This window comes from Coturnix japonica, chromosome 12 (assembly GCF_001577835.2).
Source record: "Coturnix japonica isolate 7356 chromosome 12, Coturnix japonica 2.1, whole genome shotgun sequence".
Taxonomy (NCBI): Eukaryota; Metazoa; Chordata; class Aves; order Galliformes; family Phasianidae; genus Coturnix; species Coturnix japonica.
In genome coordinates, this window is record NC_029527.1 from 3166233 (window position 1) to 3188613 (window position 22381).

Genomic DNA, 22381 nt, shown 5'->3' on the forward strand with positions numbered 1-22381 from the left:
CAATTGTTTTTCTAGTTTAAAGAGTTATGAAGAGTTTCATTTTTATAATTCTGTGGGAAATTGTGGTTTAAGTGGATTCATGACTCACAAAACACTGCTGCTTATCATCTGTCTGTAGAGATTATGGCCAAGATGCAACACTGGATCTCTCTAGATACCACAGCTCCCCAAAACACTGTGATGCAAGCTTAAACAGCACTTGGTACCATTATGGAATTCATCTGACTTAAAGGAAACAGAACTTAAATATTTCTTGCAGATTAAATAAAAGGTAGCCTTGAAATACAATGCTTAGATTATACTCACAAACTAGCAAAGAGTGAAAACTGGAGGAAAAACCAAAATCAAGCACTAAAACAGAATGGAGACATTCAAAACCAACATCTTGACTGTCAAGTATTGGGACCTAAATCTGCAGTGGTATGGATCTGAAATGAGAAGCTGAAGCCTCATTTCCTTGACTGTTGTGTTATTGGTATGCTACAGGTTATTCAGTCAATTCATAACTGATAAAATCTTGTTGTTAACACTTGCACTTAGTCATAGTAGTTTTTAAATTTTTCCTCAGTGATCTAATGGGGAACAGAAATGTCATTGTCATCCATCATAACATTGTGAAGCCTGTTAAAATCCATCATGTTTTAGATACTGTATTGTAAGCTGCCAAATACAAGAAATATGTAAGTACTGCGTCAGTATCCATGTGAAAATCAGAATAATTTAGGAGGTTGGAAAATACAGAACTACCGGCTCCCTTTGTAATATCTTTCCCCTTTCAGGAGGACGTCTATCTCTGGAAACTGGAAGGCAAACACAGGTTCTGCAATGCTGGAACAAATTGCAATGACAGAGAGGTAAGTCTCATGCAAAAGGTAATTAAAAAAGAAAATAGTTTTATTTTAAGTCCTTTTTTTTTTTTTAAATCACACTGGTGTGCAATTTGCAGTATATGAAAATCCTCTGTTCATTTTGGCACTAGATGAAAAAACATGAGAGAAGTGTTTCCCTATGAGTTGTCACAGTTAAGTATCCAAGCTAACTACCAGGCTTACAAGCTTACAGGCACTTTTGAGCTCCTGAATATACATTTGCACCTAGAAAGCTACTGGAAATCCCTTCTAAGTGTGCCCTTTTCAGATTCAACCTACCAGTGATTTCATCTGGTTCATTTGATCTCTGTTACTTTACCCCATCTCACAGCATTTAAACTTTTTCTCCTATATTACAGAATGTAATAAAGTGATTTGGTCTTAACTTCACCTATTTAAATTGTATTTCTCTCTTCTACTAAATTGCTTATTTGTCATTATTGAATCTTCCGGTCAACTGCACTGTGAGTCTTATTGCTGAGATATAACAAAGCTTTTCTCCCCTCATGTTTTCATTCCTGCTCTGTACTTTGTTTTATTGTGCTTTTCTCTCCCATCCTTGTACTGGTCACCTCTTAGCAATTTGGTTAATCAGTCTGCAGTACGTTTGGAAGCCTCACTCTGCTACTGCTCAATACTGCTCATTTTCTCCGATCACAAAACATAGGCCTCTTTTACATGCAAAGAAAAGCTTACAGGCACTTTTTATGGCTAAGAATTTTATTTTGTTCACCTTCTGCAAAGGTTTCTCTTTCACATTGCAGCTTTATTTTCCCTAAATTTACTCCAGTCGGTCAATGTGACTACAAATGTTGAAAGCTCTGTACAGGAGAAACGTAATTTAAATGGTGCTTTAAAGTTCAGTGGCAGCCTTTCTCTGTTGGTTGGTTGGTTGGTTGGTTGGTTTTGTGTTGTTTTTTTGTTGTTTTTTTTTTTAAATCTGGGCCTACAATTACTTGTAGCTGAGAGAAACTGAAGTGAACCATTGCCTGCCCTAAGAAAGGTGAAAGCAAATAAGACGGGAATTACAACTCCCTGCTGTCCAACCCCTGTCTAGACTGTGTCCTCACTGATCTCCCCTCTGGGGATGGAGTGGAGCCACATTATTTTCTCATTCTCACTCCCCTCCCACCTTCCTTTCGACCGTGAGGTTATGCCTTCACTACGAGGGAAAGAGTGTGCTTTACTCTGCGTAATTACAGTCCGTGAACTACTTCTCTGTAAAAAACAAGCACTTTAATTTGGCCATAAGGAAAACTAAATAGTATCAAGCATGGGCAATGAGTACAAAATGCTAACCTTGCACAGGCTCCTCACTGTAAATGCGCTGTGCTGCTTTGGTTCTGCTTCTACTTTTGAATGTAACAAAATTAAATCATATAGGTATGTTCACTTTAAAAAACACTGGCAACAAACCAGAACTTTTATGCTGATGAAGACAAAAGCATAGAAAAGAGGGTTGTGTTCTCATAACAGCAAGGGTACGCCACAATTTTAGTCTGATTACATACAAAGCAGAGAAAGGAAGTAAGAGAAAATTGATGTTTTCTGAAGAGCTGAAGCACTTCAAAGGCACACCAAAAGCAATCAAATCTGATGCATGTGCACTTCAGGGCATTTATAATACATCTCTTGACTTAGAAAGAAGTGTTTTGAAAGTGGTGCCTGAGTCAACATTGCTGACTGAACGCAAATGTTAGTCTAAAATTTAGTAAAGAGTGATGTGGAGCAGTAAGGGATGATGATGAAGCAGGGAACAAGCAAATTTCAACATTATATATTCTTACTGAGCACTTCATTTCAGAGAGGCACTGCTCCCCAGCTGGGCCAGAAGAATACTGACCTATTGTGGTTGTGCACACCTCACACTTCATGTCAGACAGCACTCTGTTATCTGTCAGTTCAGAGGATGCTGCATGCTACATTGATTCTGGGAAGATAAGGACCACGGCCTCTGGACAAACCTGCTGTGCAAGCCTTGGGTTTACAGCACTACAGGGTAGTCTACTCGAGACCTCTCTTTCCAAATGCAGTTGTCTTTCTCCAGTTGTGTTTGTTGGAAGAAGACTGACTACTAAATGTGTTCTTATTTAAATCTGATTAATTTTTCAATTTCTTAAAGAAAATATCTTCCTTTTTTTTCATAGAAACTTTAATTATGTGCTGTTAAAGACAAGTTTTACTGTCCTCGTGGCTTGCTAAGATACACAGTGATATTTCAGAGCAGAACTAAAGGTTGTTTATAAACACAGGTGTGCAAGCAGTCGAACCAATCAGTGCACCTACAGATGCTGACATTGTCAGGACTCCAACAAAACTTCTCATTTTGGATGAAACATTTTTCTCACAGGATTAAAGAAAAAAAAAAAAAAAAGCAAAAATATTCCCGTGAGCATTTTTATTTTTTTTTTTTAACAGCTGTATCGATTCCTTCTGCTTAAAAGATTTCTTTTTTCCATGAGAACAGAAAATACAGAGTGTGATCTAATCAGTTTACTTGGGAAGGGGACCATTACTAAAGATATTTTTATGTGAATCAGACTCACGGCCCAGCAAGGAGTTTCTTTTCATCCTATAATGAAGTCAAACGCTATGTTTATAATATCAATTATTTTATTTTTGCAATGGAAAATAATATGATGCGGAATATTTATCATCATGGATTAAAGGCGGGATCAGGGGAGAGTCTATAAAAGGAAATAGCCCTTACTTATACCAGCCAGTGAAAGAGAAAAAAAGCCCATGATAAATGAATGCTTTAAATCCGCTCTTTTTTGGGGGTGGGTGTAGGGGGGAGTAAAACATGTTCTTCAGTTGGTGGAATGGTGATATCTGCCTGTATAAACCTTCAAGATCATATAATCACTTAGTGATGCCCAGACACAGCTATGTTATTAGGTAATTGAAGTTCTCAATGCTGCTTTGTGTCGTAGCAGTCAATCCTTGCCATTTAGCAAACACACACAACTTACATCACCTCGGAGCCCTCTCAACAAAGTATTATGGCTCCCAGTATACGCTACTAACTGTTCTGTACTTGATCTCAGGAATTGCATCACTCCTTTTCTCGTAAGTCCCCTTTCATTCTCTTGTTAGTCAGATAACTTCTCTATTGATAGGATGGATTAAGCTCTTCAGGCAACAAAAATAAATCATATTACTACATGTAGAATGGGTTAACTGTCCATTCATCAGACCGAATTTCTTACTGTGAGGTTGGAAATGCAGTGTAAAGTTCAGTACTGTATGAAGAACTATGTTTCTTGATAGAGTTATAACCATGATTCAAAATTTTCTACATTTCTACATTGCATTTTCCTGTAATTATCTGTAACCCTACATGAAGACGTTGTTTGTCTGCATGCTGCATAACTTTTGCATAGTGCCATCTTCCTCTCCTCTTGCCTTAAGGCCTGCTGTTTCTTGATTTTTCTTTTGCCTTGTTCAGTATAAAGAAAAGCTGCTACTTAGGAATACAGTTTGGTCAGTAATTTAAGACAGTCTCTCATCCTGGTTTCCCCAGTCAAAGAATAAATCCCATCCATAATTAAGTTACCAAGAGAGACAGGCAGGATGATGGTCACACTTGCATCTGTTGCAGGTGTGCCAGTTGAATTTCACAGAATAACAGAAGCCCCATTCCCTGCCTTATAAAATCCTTGGCATAATATAACTACACCAGCTGCTATTCTAGGAAAAATAAATTCAGTAAAGCTGAAAAATGGTAAAAATTCAGTGTTTCAAACAAACTTTATATAAAATACAGTATTAGATTAAGGCTATAGAGTAACAAGAGCCTAATAAGATACTTACAGAAAAAACATTGTTTCATAAAACAGGTACAAGCTTTGGGTTGACACCTGTTCTGAAATATTTGGTGGTTTGGACATCTGTGCTGTTAAAGCTGTACATGGAAAGGATGGAAAAGATTATATTTTTGAGGTAAGCAATCCCGCGTTTTTCAATATACGCTTTATATATTACAAATATGGAAATGAAGAACATTTGTGATAGTTAAGCATTGGCTTATTTGTGTTTCTGGAAATACCATATTTTTGAGCAATGTTTAAATCATACTACAAAGCCACAAGTCCAAGTTAGTGGCAGCATTGCTGGAAAATGTAACCATCTCATACGGTAATGCTTTTTAGTGCTTGAGGAAACGTACACAAACTGCTGAACAAAACCAAATGGAGACGTCATATTTTCCCAGCCCTTGTGACTGCTTTCCTGATCAGGCTTAACAGTTTTTCCTGGAAGGTTTATAGATAGCATTTTCCCAGGGGAACCCCAACAAAATTATATCTTTACATAGAAAGGCAAATTAAGAACGAAGTGGAAACAATTTTATTCTTTTCTGTCCTAAATGTTACTTTCAAGATCTGATTCCTCATGAAACTCCAATGCTAGATGTTGCTGTTTTGAAAAGTTTTTTCATTTACCTTAATTGCTGTTGGCTTCTCGTAGATGCCTCCCTGGTGGGATGTGCATGTTCCTTTGACCAAGTAATGTAATAACAAATAAATTTGTTATTTGTACGCCTTCTCACATTTTTAGCTATTGGTTCTTAATTTGGATGCATTTTATAGATCTGAATCTGTTTTCTTGGTGCTACTTTGTGCACTGGCATCTCAGTACTTTTTAAGCTACTCTAGATATCTTACTGAGTTCAAGCCAATCGTACCATTATTTTCCAAACATTATAAAACAAAAACATTTCCAGTGTCCATTCATCCTTCCACGCTGCTGTAAATGCAACACCCATGGGAATTCTGAAGTGTCCATCTGAGCCTTCTTGTTATGCAGATGAGGGATAACTTATGCATCCCCAAGAAAAAAATCCAGACTGACCTGCCAGAAGACAGCAAGGACAAAATGCTGGAGTCACAGATCATTCCAATGTAATACAGCCTCTCTTTTTCTGTGAAGCTGCAAGTTCCCCACAGTTTTCTTAGATGGGGGCTGTAAGAAGTAACTTTGACTTTTAAAAGAACAAGGTCTTAAGCATTGTCCCGAGAGAAAAATTATCTTCTCTGAGCAACCTCGTGGGGTCTGGGGTGCTGTTGTTTGGTTGTATGGTTTGTTGTAGAGTTGCTTGTTTGGGGTTTTTTTTTTTTGCCTTTTACTTCTGTGCTCCAAAGAACCGTCTCCAAACCCTTTCAAATGAATTAACTGAAAGGGCTGTCAGGTTGCTCAGGAGGAAGCCCAAGTCATTTCTGTGTGTAACAATCATAGCTATTCGTACAGTTCCTATTCTTTTTACTTCAGTTTGAATACTCAGCTGCAAAGCATCATTAAAACAGAGACAAATTGTAGAAATTAGAATTCTATGAACACATCGTTTCAGCATACAAAGTTTTAACCGCTTTATCAATTCTTGATAACACAGGATCAAATTAAGGTCCATTAAGCTTCAAAATCTTAAATGGGAGAAAGACATTTAATCTTTCACTTTTACAATTAATACTGCTGTAGTTTAATAATAGAAGGAACACAAAATGGAGTGTTTCTTATTCCTGAGCACCGAATAAGACCTTTTTCATTACTCGTTTCTGGAAAACCAGGCCTCTGGGAAACAAAACAGAAAGCTCATATAGAGATGATGAATGCAGTAAGAAAACAACAGCAGGAAAAACAAGGAACAGAATCCTTTAATGTGGCCTCATGGATAGTTACCAATTTTGCTGAAAACTGAATGGGGGAGTGGGTGAGGAGGGCTGCTGCAAGTGTCTTCTTTCTGCTTATTTTTATCTTAAGCTGTATTAAAATTAGCTTCTAAGTGGTTTATAACCCAGCAAGATGCACAACATTTGGATTTCCTAAGGGATACTTTCAGTAACTGTAAAACAATTTAAGAAATTAAAAAATGAGATTTTTTTTTGAAGTCCCAGTATAACAGACACCATTTCTGAATGTGCTGCAATTGTTTGAACTACCAGAAAACGTACCACTAGCTTTTATAAATCATATCTGTCTTACAAGATCTAATAATACTGCACCAGTATTAAGTATGCTGTCTTTTGAAGACTTGCATATCTCCATATTCACTGTCCTGAATAATATTGGCTAAAGTACACAAAAGAACACATGAGCAGGGAGTAAAGGTGATGAAACCTCTTAACCTCATGCAATGTTCATGTTCAGTTTTACTTATGGTTGTAATGCCTTTGAAATGTTATCCATACTATTCAGTTGCAATTCATTCTGAGCTATGTCCCAATGACACAAGTTTAAGGAGCCTGAGACTGTAACACTGTACATCCAAGTGCTCAGAAGCTAAGCTTACTTATTCTATCTAAGTCATATCCAGTTCCAAAATTCAACACCAAATACTGGACATGAAAATATATACTTGTAGTATTATTTCATGGTATTATTGTGAGAGGTGTCTCATAAATCATAAACAGACATTTAGAATGGAAGGGAGACCAGGACATCAGTTGCTCAAAGCACATCTAACTCTCAAGTTATTCAGGACCTACCCTTAAAGACACAGGAGAGGGGAATTTTTCTGTTTCCTTTCATTATAGATTGAAATGCAGTTACATACGTTCGTCTTCAGGCTGTTGGGTCCCTCACTGAGGGATGTTTGATTCACCTTCCCAGCCATCGTTATTCTTCTTCTGCAAATCTTCTTATTCCCTCACTGCAGGAGGGACCATAAAAACTTTCCTAGCTGCCAGCGTGTCCCTCCAGTACGATCCCTGCCAACTTCTCAGGTGTGGTTACATTTCCAATTACAAATAATTCCTGCATCTGCTGTAGAGACCTCTGGGAAAGCCCCATGATTACTTCATATCCAGTCACTTCCTTACTTCTCAGAAATTACACCACCTTCTCTTACATCCCACTCAATCTTAAATGACCTTCTCAAACTATTACTTGTTCTTAAGTCAGTTAATGTCAGTTACTTTCCCCATACTTAGAACTCTTCATTAAAATCTCTTTCAGCCTCTGCCTTTCTGGTCAAAGTTTTCACCACAACTGCAGACATTCAGGTCCCATAAAAAAACAGGGAAGATGAAAACACTCGTACAATGGCAACAGTACAGTCCAGCTTCTCTTATTCACAGACCAAAATAAATGTTTTGGGTTGGTTTTTGTTGTTGTTGTTGTTGTTCTTTTTCCTCAGTCCTCACACTCTCAAGAATAAACCTTCAAAATTCCTCTGATTTGTGGTGAAATTAATTCCTGCTCCCTCTGCACTTACCTTCTCTTGAAACTCCCCGGTCTTTTTACATATGAAATCCATGTGTTGTTCTCCTGTCAGACTCCCTCAACTCTTCTGACTTGCAAGCCTTCTATCTGTTCATTCTTATTCCACTCAGCATCCTGACAAACAACTTTTTCTCTCACCATCTCAGAGTTCTTTACATTTGCTCTTCCTCTCAGCTCTTCAGCTCCATTTTTCCCAGCACCATCTGAGCTGGGTCTTCTTAAAGCTGTAGAAAAGAGATCTTTCATAGTTCTCTGGTGGTAAATATTTTATGTTCTGGGGAAGTATGTCTAGACAATGGCAGTTAGTGCAGTTTCTGCTTCAAAATGGTGATTCTTTTGCATTTCTGATGTCTTATATTTGCACTGACTCCCTTATTAGTCCCACCCCATTTCCTTTGATGGTCATCACAGATAAACAGCATATCTCTTCTTTCTTATCAGTCTCAGTTTTGCAGTGAACAGTGAAGTTCACTTCTGGAAGTATTAAAATACTTCCATGTAGTTCACTGACCTAGATCACCTTCTAGATCTGGGCAAAATCCATGAAGATTCCTTCTAAATGATGCTTTCCTTCCTCATCCACCACCATCCTATCTCTTACCAGCACAGCTTACTACTGCATCAACTGCAAGATCTGTTTACACTAGTGAGAAATTGTGTGTGACATTTTTCATCCGGCACAGACTGGAGATTAGATGGGCACAATTCGGTTAGTACAAATAATCTAACTGGGTCAGACGTAATAACATCCATAGAGTATATTACCGCACATGAAATTCAACTGCTTTATCCTTTACAGTCATTAGTTATTTCCTAATATTATTGGTTGTGGTGTAGGCTTCAGTCACTTGTGATCCACATCCACGAGAAACACCATAATGCAGAGCTGCAGATGACACACTGCCACCTTTTTCTGAATTGAATGAAAGACTGCAATTTCTCAAAAGCAAATTAAATCCTTTGTTACTGCAGAAATAAGAACGTCTATTGCCATTGTGAATAGTAGTCAGGGTCACTTATTATCCTATTATTTCTCATGAAACACCGGAGATACACATCAAAAATAGGTTCACTTTGGAACTAACAATTCCTCTGTAGAAATTACAAGTACTTATAGCCCACTGAAGTGAACCAAATTCAGTGTTAGTTTTATCTATTAGAATAGCTGAATGAAATGATGACACTGTAAAACTGCTGTTCTCCCACTCTGCTGATCCACATCCTGCACTTACTTTCTTTCTTTTTTTTTTAAAGATGACCTTATGTTGTACACAGATGTGGAATAAGTTTACTTTGGTGCTGTGTTTTATTTTACAGGTAATGGACTGTGCAATGCCTCTGATCGGTGAGCATCAGATCGAGGACAGGCAACATATAACTGAATTAGTTGTAAGCAAAATGAACCAAATGTTGTCCAAAACTCCTGTACCATCTCCTCAGAGACCCACTGCCACTCAGCAGCCTCAGGTAGGAAATCCTGGTCTTTAAAATAGAGTAACTTTTTCTATAATATTACACTCAACATTTTCCTTCAAGGATTTGGCTGGACAGCTATGCAGATGTGCCCTCAGCTACAGCAACTCGAGAGCTTTCCAATATGTGTTATAGATGTGTTGTATTTGAATGAGGTGGGTGGATGTAATTGAGTAGTGTGGGGTTTTTTTTATGGTTTTGTTGATATGGTTCTACAAGAAAACCAACATCTCTGGATTCCATGCATTACTGGGTTTTGTATTATTTTTATTCAGTTTTGTCTACATAAAATGTTATGGAAGTTTAAATATCACAACAGTCTTTGCCCTGAGGGTATCAGTAAGAATGCTAAGATAATAATTCCTGCTCACGTGCTTTTCTGAGACCTTAATTAAATGATCATCTTTTTCTGAGCTACAATTCAGGACAATACCTCTGAAATCTAGGAAACTCCTGAAATCCCTTTAGCATGCTCTCCAACTAGTTTCAAAGACTGAAAAGGGATGATTTTCAGTTGTTTTATTTCACATTGTCTGATAATTAAAGCTTGTTGACCACAGAATTCTGCCCTTCGCTTTGCTACCAGCTGTCTTTCAGACTTTGGACATTATCCTCATTTCCATTTCTGTGTGTACAAAGTCTCTTCTATTGACACTTTAGAAAACTTCTATGGGTGCCCTTAATTTGTACAAGATTTTAAGAGCATAAAGGGGCCACCTAAATGCTGAACAGCAGCTCTTATCAGGTCATAGGCTCGGCAGTGTTATCAGCTTCAACTTTCATGTACTTCTTTTAATATACTAAAGGAATAAACCATGACAATAAACTACTAAGGACTGTACTACTGCTTTGTATCAGCATAGCTCCATGGTGATCAGTTGATTAACAAAGTAATCCAAACTATAGTATGGAAATAGCCAAGCCCAAATCCAGAATCTATTTTTACTGCCAGAAGGCTCCATACCAGGTAAACAATTTGAAAACAATTTTGTGGCACACCTCAGACAGACAAGTTCTTGAGGTAGGGTGACTAATCTGTTCTTCAAATATATCATCATGTTTTAAGTTATAAAAATACACCATCCCACATAAAAAAATTGGTGTGGCTTCTATTTCTATTGCAGCCACTCAAACCTAAGCACAAATGGCTGAACCACACACAATGGAGACATTTCCATCCAGTATGACTCAAGTTTATTGTATGGAGCACTGAAAAAGAGGGACAATAAAAGGAGAAAATAAATCACCCTATACCAACATGTGATTTCTTCCAGGACTGTAAAATCAGTCATATATACAACTGAAGCAAAGTGTCAAATCCGGAGTTGCCCAAAGTGTATGTATCAACATTAATCAAGATTTGTACCAAAAATAGACAGATTCACAGTGACTCAGATGCTTACAATCACTAAATCACTAAAGGTGATGTCCTTTATACACTTCCCTGGACTTCAAAGAAGGCGATGGTGCAAAAACGTTTGTGGTTACTGGTGTCACACAGTTACCTGTTACCTGCTGTATGTAAATACAGGTTTTACTAATTTCCACATAAAACTGCCTACATAAAACCAGGTCTAGAAGGAAAACAGGACAGGCAATATTTTTAGAAAGTTTTAAATTCCTATGTTTAGTTGTTTTTTTTTAATTACTTCTATCTATGGCATTGGGTTTGTCATGTACAAAACAGTGTTTCAGTTTATAAGTGCCCTCAGTGGTCACTACTGTTCCAATTAAATAGTAATCCATCAGGAAACAATGATTAGGAAAACAAGCCTTTGTTTAGAGCTATGCAGCCAAGTCTTGATGGAGGCGATTGGCCTTGGAATATGTTCTGAAGGCCAACAAAGTTCCTTCTGTCAGGGTGCCAGAAGTAGCAAATTCCAGAAATACGAACCTCAGACAACTCTGTTGTTCATGTTGAAACCTCAGAAGTGCAGATCCTGTGATCCTTAAACCTGTTTAATTTGAGATATCAACTTATTTTCCTATTTGTTTATTTATAAACCCTGTACAAAAAGATACGCTGAAAAGGAGTAATCAGTGAAGGTGAAAGCACCTCTGTACAGTTCTTTCTGTTGTTAGAGCTCCTAACACTAAACCTACTCACATTAGCCAGGCTATACTCATAGCACCAATCAGCCCCACCTCCAAGAACAGGTAGCATATCTGTGTAGCTGCTAAGTTCTGTGATCTACAAGCTCTTTTTATTGTGTGTGGATACTTCAGACAGTTTCTTTGCACGTTGACAGCCATCAGTGACTACAAACAAAATGCTGCTACTTACTCTTTACTACTTGCTCTCTGCATTTGCCTAGAAGTTCTTTTAAATCATAGTTCCCAGGCAGCAAACTGCTTGTTACATTATGATGTTTATTGACTTATTGTGACTCCATGGAAAAGCAGTCAGGCAGCAGCAAGATGCCCAAAATGTCAGATAATCTGACTGACATCGAGACTCATTAAGAACGGGAAAAAGCACTGCTGAGCCATTTACACACAACAAAACACTAAAAATACGTTTCAAAGGCCAAATTGTAATGTTAGAACAGTTCTCACAAGTTCTTTGTTAAACTGAAGGTTCGCTCCGGTCACTGCGGTGTTTTCTGGTTCCTTGAATCCCAGCGACACCTCGTGGCCTTCCTTGTCTTTGTGGCAGCTGATCTGAGCTGCCTTTGGTACCGCAGCTGCTGCAGCTCACTGCAGAAACTGCACCGCCTGAAGCTACAGCTTGGGAGTACATTTTACCCGTGCAAAATGATCTCTCTCCTGCCGTTTCTGATAACTCCATTATAATGCACTTACACCATTTAATTGCAGTGTTTTTATACATAATGTATGTTCTTACTTAATAGGTACATATATATAACTGTACATTTATATGCGTGCAATATTTAGCTTTGTGTATTTGAACAAGAGAAGATCATTTTAACAAAAGGTTTTTTTTAACCTTTTAGTTATTTTACTTGTGTGAAAATGCAAGGAAAACAGTTGTTGTGATTTTAGATCCTAATTTAATGCATGGAATTAAGAAAAACAGAAGAAAATAGACTTGTTATGGACTCACAAGAGCTGAGTGCTTCTTGTTAACAGGCATGAGGAAGGCACACTTCATTCCACCTATATTTACAACAGCCAAGTTTAATTATCACACACAAATAATGATAGCATTGATTTTACTACACTAATTTTGTCCATCTTTCATTATGACACCTTTGTCTATGTTCTTTACAGAAATGATAGGGATCACAGCAGACTTAACTGATGGATTAAGGGTACTTTTAAAGAGTTCTGGCTGAGTATTTAAAAACACAACTTCATTACACAATTGATTTATTTTAATTATTTAAGCTTGACTTTCAGAGAGTGAGATACTATAACCAAAGTTCACGCAGGAAAATAAATCTTATGCTTTTTGACAGCAGTAGGACACAATACACAGATGCTGAGCAGAGATTTCATTAAAAATACTGCAAAGTTTAAGATAACCTATTTTAAAATGTTTGTTAAGATCCTGTACCAGTAGATGGAGTAATCACTACGGAGGTAAGTACGTATTGCTCAGTTCTTCTACCAGTGATGTGTACACAGTTGGTTTTGGTGGCTGTGAATGTACAGTGTACAATGTAGATGATTAAATCAAAATACCAGTAAGTGCTCATCTTCCATAGCTTGTTTTGAATTAGTGCGCCACAAGTAAACAAGTGTGCCTTTAGAATGCCCTTTTTAAAGTGATCTAGTGATAATTCAGTAATAAGAGAAAATACACTGAAGGGCATATATTAGAATGTGAGAATTACTGGGTTAAAATTTTTACTAATATTAAGAGAAACTAGTGAAAGCTGAAGGTTTCAGGATGTTGCCTTGGTTTTGTGGGTTGTATTTCTGTTTGTTTGTCTCTAGATTCGTGTGCTTGTGCATTTTTTGAATTAGTATTATTAGTATTGTTTTGAGTTCTGACTATATTGGATGTTTATTGTCACCTGGGAAGAAACATGCATGATAGCCCTGAGCTGAGTAAAGCTTGATAACAGAAATAATTGCCCACAAAAATACTTCATAGAAGAGAAAAACAAAGGGAAAGATCCCATAAGCAATATGACAGACTCCAGCATCAGGACCAGGATGATGGCAATGACTTGTATGTAGGATAGGTAAGTAAGGCAATAGCCTTACTGCTGCTAATTGTTGTAGTACATGAAACAACAAAATGCTGGATAAAACTGGAAAAAAACGAAACAAGCATATTAAAATTACCACTAATTAATAACGTTTTAAAATATGTTAATAATGCTTTTGGTCAACACCAAACAACAAAATAATGTTTTTCTTAACTTTCTGACCATCTGTCTTTGAATCTGCCTGTTATGTTGGCAGAAGCAGATGAGGTCTATAAGAATTCTGAGACTCCATGGTGCCTAACCTCAAGAACACAGAAGATGTTTCATTCTTAAGTAATCCATGTATTCCAATACAGAGTGCATGTTCTCAGCAGATTTTTGGGAGAAACAGCTCTCGTGTCCCACAGACATTTCTGGGAGACCTTAAGGTGTCTTCAATCTGTTGTGTAGCAAAACTCAGTCTTTTCAAAATTTAAATGAGGAAAACAATGATACTGTCACTATGGAACACGCAATTGTTGCCACATAGAGATACACAGGGTCTAAGTTAGATCTCTTTGTTTGGTGTTAGTGCTGTAATTACTATCATATAAAATCCTCTTGGGTTTTTTTCTATTATATCATATTTTTCATCTCTTTCTACTATTTTGCTTATTTAAGCTGAACCTGATAGAATTATCTTTTTTTGGAGTTTTTTCCTTTGCCTCCTTTCCTTTCCCCACTGTGCTGGGTGTTTCCCTTCTACTTTTTGTTATCATTCTCTGTCGGCACTTGACTTTCTTAATTTGATTTCTCTGAATTTTAAGTCATAACCTCTTAGGCAAAGCCATTTGGCTTTATTCCATGTTCAACTTACAAGGATTCTGTCCCTCTCCCCAGTAGATATTGCCATAGTTTATTTTGAATAAGGACCACGTGGTAAATAAGCATTACAGTTTTTGAACATGGATAACTACCAAGAGAAATTACAGAAAAATCCAAAACAGTGCAGCTCATTTTCAAATATTCTTGAATGATCAACTGGGAAAAAGTAAGCAGCCTCCCTGTTCCTCCACCACTCACCCAGTGGTGGATCAGTGCTCCATCTGCCCAGCTGCCAAACTGAAATTTCTTTTCACCTGTTCAGACTGCTCTTCAGTGTCTCCTAGCTCATAAAAGAGACTTAAGAAGGTTCTCAGGTTCCAGCAGGTCACCAGTGATGCCTACATATGGCTGTGTGCTTGTACTGTATCAGACAAAGCAAGGAAAGAAGCCAACGCAACCATTGGCAAACAGGTCTTGCATTCTGTTTGAGCCCTGAACTTTACCCTTCTTTGGGGTATGGCTCTTAGCTCAGCGACTAGTCCTTTCCCAGGCCTTTTCCTGCTCCACCATTCTGTAACACTGATTCGATGTTCTGATAAACCACTCATTGTAAGACCAGACTGGAGTTAGCTCCATCTTTTTTCAGACCTTCTGTTTGAAAGCACAGGTTTCAGTTCTGAATGGATCCAGTAATGATGGATCAGTGTGACTCCAGGTTTTCACTCTTCCTGTTCTTGAAAGGATCCCTTGTCATCCCATATTAAGACCAGAGGAACTGATACAGCATAGCATCAGCCAGCGTCCCTGGGTACCAGGGTTAAAACATTCCTTACCATTTCAAACAAGAGCACAGGATTTCGACACTATCAAGCTCTAAGCTAGAAATATCTATGTACACTGAAAAACATGGAAGGAACATTAACTTTCCAGTAAGTAGATAGCCTCCTAGATATGCCGTACCACTTTCATTTTCCTGCCCATCTATCTTACAGTTCTCTTTCTCTGGTATAAATATGCACACTCATTACATTTCAGTTCCAGCTGCTTTAGCACACAGGGAGCTCTCTCCTATCACATAGTCCACATTCCTTCCTTGTCTGTGGGGAACAATTTTTTACTGGGAAGAACTGCCTGAAAGCTGCTTTGCAACAGCGTAGTTTAATCTTCCCTTTTCAAAAACTGAAGTTGAAATCTGGCTTCATTAAGCAAGAGCTGCAATAAAATCAGATTGCATCCTTGTCCATTAGAATTACCATCTGCCTCTGGAATGGGACCAGTTAACTTCAACAAGTGCTGCTACTTGTTAAGACACACTGTTATCTGATAAGTCAACATCCCATATTTTCTATAGGAATTTCATGTTTTGTGGTAGTGAGTGGGATATTTCTTTTTCTCAGCAAAATAATAGAAAATAGATCTGGCATAGGCAACGTGATGTCACCTGTTTCATTATCTAAGGGAAAATACTGAAGTGTGTCACTACATAGCAGTGAATCTACACTAAGATATTCGTTTTTCAGAGTGTGTGTAAAAATATTCCGGAAGAAAACTCCTCTCTAGGAAGAAATTAGTTATCTAACAATGGAAAGCACTCTGTATACAAAACATAAGCTATAGTACTTTCTGATGTTTAAAACCAAAACTTCTTCAGTGTATGATGTAAATACTGTTCCACGTAAAAATTAAGCTGCATAGCTTGTTTTCTCCTCTTAGCCGTCATTTCCCTTCTCATTCAGAGGAAGCCTTCAGTCTAGCTTGCTCGCTGTCTAGTGCTTTACCACTACAATGTTATCCTAAAAGGAACTCTACTGCCTTCAAGCCTCTTTGGCTAAAGTAAGCTTGCTGAGTTCTTCCATGTGTTCTAGGTACAGACTCTTCCATCTGCCTGATCAGTTTAACAGTGCTTTTCTGCGTCTGATAGGCTTATATTCATCTTTCTTTACCAGGGGTGATGTTCCTCCATTGTAAGGACTAAGTACTTATATCTGAGACTTTTCATGCAATCATTCACAATTGACGCCCTACTTAAATAATCTAAATTATCTCCCTGCTTTGCAATCACATTTCTTCTTAGTCCTTTTGTTAACTTAATTGTTTTACTATTAATTCTTGTTTCCTTTATGCAATCTACCTCAGCTTGTACTTGGGCAATTCTCAGTTGATCCTGTTTCTTGATCTAAAAAATATGGCTTTCTTTTCAAATACTGAAATACCTACAGAAACTTCTATCACTGCATTACAAAGAAAACCAAATGAAACCCAAAAACAACAATGCATGCTCCAACTTTAGTTCACAAAGTCTTCAAACACAGCCAAATCAATATCAGTTTTAGCTGGGACTCAGTTTAGCATCTCTCTTGCCTAGGGGCTATTTTCCTGCCAGCCTGCTGCTTTTGCTTCCACCCTTTTGCATTCTTCTGATTATTCAAAATTCAAATATGTATGAATCTAATCTGCATTTACATAAACAGATAGAAAAATAAATAGTACGACTGATCAAATTCTAGTACAGCATGCTTTAAGAACTCTGTTTTACTCCGGCTTTACCTAAAAAATTCTAAGGAGATTGTTTCAAGTGAAGAGGGAAGTTCTACAGAGATATCTGTGGGCACTTATATTTTAGACAGTAGCGAGGTTTTTTGCTCTGGCTGTATTCTAAAGACTAAATATTCTAAAGACCATTATGCAGCCAAAGCAAATCAGCAAAGCACTGATTATTATACTCAGATCTGAGAAGTCAGTTTTGCATTCCTGAAGTATTCTTGGGACTTCTTGCTTCCACAAGTACAGTTGTATTTCTTCTAATAGTTCTGTAAACAATAATTTCCCTTTGAACAGGAGAGATTCTGTGGCCATTACCACCAATATCAGCAATCCTCTCTCTTCTGGGAATTTTGATGTGATATGAAAGCTGTATTCCCGAAATGAAAGCAAAAAGGGCACCTTACCACTGCAATTACTGGACTTCACTTAGGGAATTTTAAGCCATACTGAACGCTGTCATTTCCCATCTCTGCACTACTAATTGCTGTACAGTATGGTACTACTAACTGGCAAGTCTTGAGCATCCAAATAAGAATCTGTTCAGGGGCATTTTCCACTATATAGTCCACATTCTAATCCTTGATTCTTGTAGTGTTTGAATTAAGCAGTCAGCAAGTTTGTAGATGAGAACTGCAGTGCATGAAAACATGTTTGTACTGAAAGAAACCGGTAGGAGGGTGAGCTTCAAGGCTGGGCAACAAAGGGGAAAAAAACAACAGAAAAACAGGAGGGGTGAAAACATCTGCAGGACAGGTCTAGTCCAGCATCTCTGTTCACAGGGGCTGTGCTGCTTACATGGAGTTAGCAGCTCTAACAATTACATTGGCACACCATGTTGGAGAGGTGAGGAGTAACAGACTGCAGTCAATTTGCCAACAAGTGGTGTTTAGAAGAAGCCTGGATTTTATTAAAGACCTTGGCTCAGGACAGCAAACAAGAGTGGTTCAAAGCCTGTGTTTAATATCAAGTATCAAGGCTTCTGACTGTCTGGGGAAAAAAAACAACAAAAAACCCTCTTGAAAAAGGCTGGATTACTACAGACCATTGAAAAACCATGAGTAAGATTTCTCAAATAGGAATGTAGTGCTAATTAGTCTTTTTGGGTCAGCCTGGGTGGGTTGGCTAATTAGCAAAAGTAATATACCTGTGTGATTGGCCTGGAGTGTGGGTGAGGTTCCTGGAAGCACCAGGTGATATCTGGTGAAAAAAAGGATGTGTGGGTGGTAAAATCAAGACAGCTGCAGTCAATGACTGGAGTGGGGAAAATACATCTCCAACAGAAAATGCACAAAGGCTTTAAACTTCCAGAACAGTTGAGGTGAGGATTAGCAAGCTTCTATAAGGTTTATTGAAAGCCTAATTTAGGATAAAATAATTTCTTGGTAAGATAGAAAGATATGTGGATTGCATAAGTGCTGATGTTGTCAAGTCAGTTAAATAGTGTGTGTGATAAAACCTGAGACCATTTCAGTGCAAGAACAAATGGCAGACTTGCTTCAGCCTCAAGGCACAGAGGAAATGGGGGCCCTACAGATGTTGTTTTAATATTAAAGCAATGTGAATTTAAAGCATCAGCTTCTTTTCAGTTTCTAAATAAAATATGAGTCTTCCCTATGTAATCTTTTAGTAGAAAATCAGCAATGTGTATATTCTCTCTGGTCTCTGTCACTGCACAGTGCTCCTCAGTGTATTTTATTACCTTCTGCAGGGCTTAAGTCTATTACATGCTAACGGTAGTAATATTCTTTACAAAACGCTATGCGTGCTTTTTAACCAAGTCATGCGGTCAGTTCAGTCCTCCAGAAAGCTTTTGAAAGTCCTTAAAGCCAAGTACTCCCACTTTCCCTTTAAGGGCACACTCCACGTGTCATACTTCAACACCAAAGGAAACAGAAGCTCTCTGTAATGCAGAACACCCAAATGCCCTACGGGTGTGTAGAGGAAGGTGCCAGGTGCATCAGAACAATGGTGCTGGAATATGAAAGGAGTTGGCTCCTCTAGGGCAGCTTTTCAAGGTTTCCATTCTCTGTGCTAATTTCCCCAGTATCCAAGGAGTTACTGATGAGCTGAAAATTATTATATAGAGTGGATACCACAAATGCTTAATGTGTTATTAAAACAGGAATAGGATAGAAATTCAACTTTTATGCGTGGTTCAGAAAGCGAGAAGAAGAGAAATAAAACAGGGGAGTCTTTAAGTCACACTAAAGCATTTTAAAACTATCTGGTGGCAGTGCATCCTCATCTCTACAGCGATGTTTACTGAGAGCTACACAACTGGATCAGTTAACACGGGGATCAGATTTTGCCTCATTCATTTTGTATGCATCATTTTTACACCTCAGCTGTTCTCCTGAAGGTTGGTAACTATCACAACTTTTGGACTGTCTTCTGTCCTTTCATTTATGTAGCTAAAGCAGACAAAGCAATTTGGAACAGCAGTATACAATAGAATGTTGTTGTAGCACTTAGGAAGTACAGTTTCTAGATTGCTGTGCTGGAATTTGGATCACTTGAGTAATATTTATTGCCACAGTTCTGAGATCAAATACAAAACTATCAGAAAAAAAATAAGATTTGCAAAACACCATGTTACATTAATTTCACATTGACTGTTTAATGTGTTCTGGATTTTCCCTCTTGACAGATGGCAGCTTAGTTCTAAATTCTAAAATTGTGTCCAATTATTTGACATAATTCACTTTTTAAATATGAGAAATGAGTCCAAGACGAAGCTTGGATTCGAGTGCTAACATTCTCAAAGGGTTTTCTGCTCCAAGGTTTTGGTTCAGGCCCATCTTTTCCTCTGGACAAGTATATATTCAAAAATGATACCGCTGAATAAATTTACTGTTTTGAAAATGTAAGCATTACATGTGTTTCTAATAGCATGGCAGATGGAGCAGCATGAAGTAATTTTAATTATTTTCATTATTTATCTGTGGTTTTTGCTTCCTTCTTTCATTTTGCTTAGCAAAGTAGTTAACCTAGAGTAGAACATCTCTCTTCCCATTTACAGTCAGAAAATCAAAGTGAAACTACCACTGCTGTGCTACTGCTTCCAGAAACAAATGTTAGAAAAATACATTCTTTCCCGAATCACACAAAGGTGTCTGTTGAAGTTCTGTTCAGTGTACTCTAGAAAAGACTGCAGAAGTGATGAGATACAGAAAAGTGGTTCAAGGTGCTGGGAACTGAAGAAGGAAGACCATACGCAAATAGCGGTAAGATCTGAGAAGGCACTGCTTACATCCCAACCACGTGCTGCAAAGGGAAAACAAGTTGTTGTTTGGCTTTTTAACTCCGTTTTGGTTTAGTCTGGGATTTCTGTGTCATGACAGGCGCCAAATAAAGTTGAGAACGTTTTCTGGGATAAATTAAAATTGTACGTTCAGCCCCCAGCCAATAAAGAGATTTCAACTGAAAGTAATGGTAAATTAGTGAAAAACTGGAACTACACTACTCTAATTTTCCTCTCTTCTGTTTTCAAATATATTTTCCAGAGTGGATCACTAAAGGAGCCAGAGCCAAACAAAATCCCACCTCAGCGACCACCACCTCAAGGTTGTTTACAGTACATTCTCGACTGTAATGGCGTTGCAGTAGGACCAAAACAAGTCCAGGCTACTTAGATAATTGAGACTAAAAGCAAGAGTTAAAACAAAAACAAAAATATATAAAAAATAATAATAATAAAGAAACAAAAACACGATCTTTAAAGCAAACATACCAGTTTTGTTCAATTTTGCATTGTTCAGTGCTGACCTGGACTGTGTTTTTTCTATGCAGTGTCAACTATACCGTCTGGTTGTTTACTTGTTCATGTCTGTGCGTGTAACGCTTACCTGCCTTTCTCTGTAAAACTTGTGATTTCAGGGCTGTTGTCAACAGTGTACAAAGAATGTGCCTCTTTAGAGCCCAGTGCAACTGTATGGATGGTTAGACAGTATTTCTTAAGTATTATATATCTGTCAGTGAAATACCACCAAGGTTCAAATCTAAATTCTTGGCTTACTCTGTGAGTGTGTGCACACTATGCTCATCGCCTCTGTGTGTGCGTGTGTGTGCGTGTGTGCATGACTAATAGGTAGGTGATCCAGAAATATTTTTTACAGCCTAGGTTAGAATTTGCTAGTGAGGCTTTTTATTTATGGTTTTGTAAAGTTTGTTAACATTTGAGTTTTACTTATATGCAAGTGGAAGTCTAATATTTCAGAGACTCTTTAAGTGCGATACAGTTCTTCCCAAGGAATATTTAAAATAGCTTCTATTTTACATACTGGTATTCATATTTTTAGTACTTCTGCATTAAATTATTGGCTACAAAGCTATGTAAATGGGCCACCTATGTGCAATATCTCAGTGAAAGTGTGAGTACTTAATGTATCTTATTTCAGTTACGTAGTTCCTTTTGTTGTAGTTCTGAATTAGTAACATCTATGGAGATTTTTAAGTAAAAAATCAATGCAAGTATTTTAAAAATCTTACGCTCACCTAAGAGTTAAATCCCAGGTTATTTGGTGAGAAGTACCTCAAGGACTGTTAAACTTCCTGTAAGAGCTCATTTTGTTTTCCTAAAACTGAGAAGTATGGACATGGCAGACCAAAGTACCTTTAACCAGCTACAGGTCTCGCAAGGCAAAAATATTGGTGGTTTTCTGCACCAACTCAGGTCTATGATTTTAAGCCTAGAAATCTCAAGACAGCTATAAAGAAAATTTAGTGCCAGTGTTATCCACGTCAACAGGGTTTAAAACAATTGCTTAAAATCAAACGTGCAACAAGACTTGAGATGCCTAACAACGGTAAGGTTTTCTGTGGGTAAATTAGTTAGGATTTTTTCAAACCAATTTATAGTGTAGTATTACAGGAAATATACAAGTGGGCAGTTAATCTGCTCTGAGAACTCTAGCCAAGAGTCTCAAGCTGCACAATGCTAGCATACCATAAAACTTTGTTCTGAATGAGCCACGGAGCTCTAATTTGAATTGAGAATACGTACAAAGATGAGCAGCCGTTAGCTTAGTGTGAACAATTCTGCTTAAAGGCAGAACAGCTTTATGTTTTACTGCTCTTTTTTCCTGCAAACACCGGGGAGGGGGAGAAAATCAGTGAAAATCATCATTTTTAGCATTTGTTTTCTTTGTATGATCTGTCTGGTAAGATGAGAATTAAGGTATGCATTATTAGCTATTTCAGTGTGTGTAGTAAGTGCTACTGTTTACTACCTATCAGTAATTCACATGAATATTTTGCTTTAGTGATCGGCATTCGTCTGGGTCAGTGATCATTCCCATGATGGCATTGACTATTCTGTTCTATATTAAGAAAATTCCACATAGAGTCAGGTTCAAA

At 37.7% G+C, this 22381-nt stretch overlaps 2 protein-coding genes across 3 annotated transcripts in view; one reads left to right on the forward strand and one right to left on the reverse strand.

The window, feature by feature from the left end:
* SYN2 (synapsin II) overlaps positions 1–22381 on the forward strand; it is a 103301-nt gene that overhangs the window by 75458 nt on the left and 5462 nt on the right. Inside the window, exons 8-11 of the mRNA XM_015874777.2 lie at positions 780–854; positions 4709–4811; positions 9405–9554; positions 20530–20590. Of these exons, the coding sequence (XP_015730263.1) occupies positions 780–854; positions 4709–4811; positions 9405–9554; positions 20530–20590 (389 nt within the window). The remainder of the gene's footprint in view (positions 1–779; positions 855–4708; positions 4812–9404; positions 9555–20529; positions 20591–22381) is intronic.
* Positions 1–22381, reverse strand: part of TIMP4 (TIMP metallopeptidase inhibitor 4) — a 55752-nt gene that overhangs the window by 28751 nt on the left and 4620 nt on the right. The window contains exon 1 of one of the 2 annotated variants that reach the window (XM_015874775.1): positions 4683–4765. The exons of the other annotated variant lie outside the window; for it this stretch is intronic. Within the exon in view, the coding sequence (XP_015730261.1) occupies positions 4683–4701 (19 nt within the window). The 5' untranslated portion in view covers positions 4702–4765. Of the gene's footprint in view, positions 1–4682; positions 4766–22381 lie in introns of those variants that run through there. 2 annotated transcript variants of the gene reach the window in all.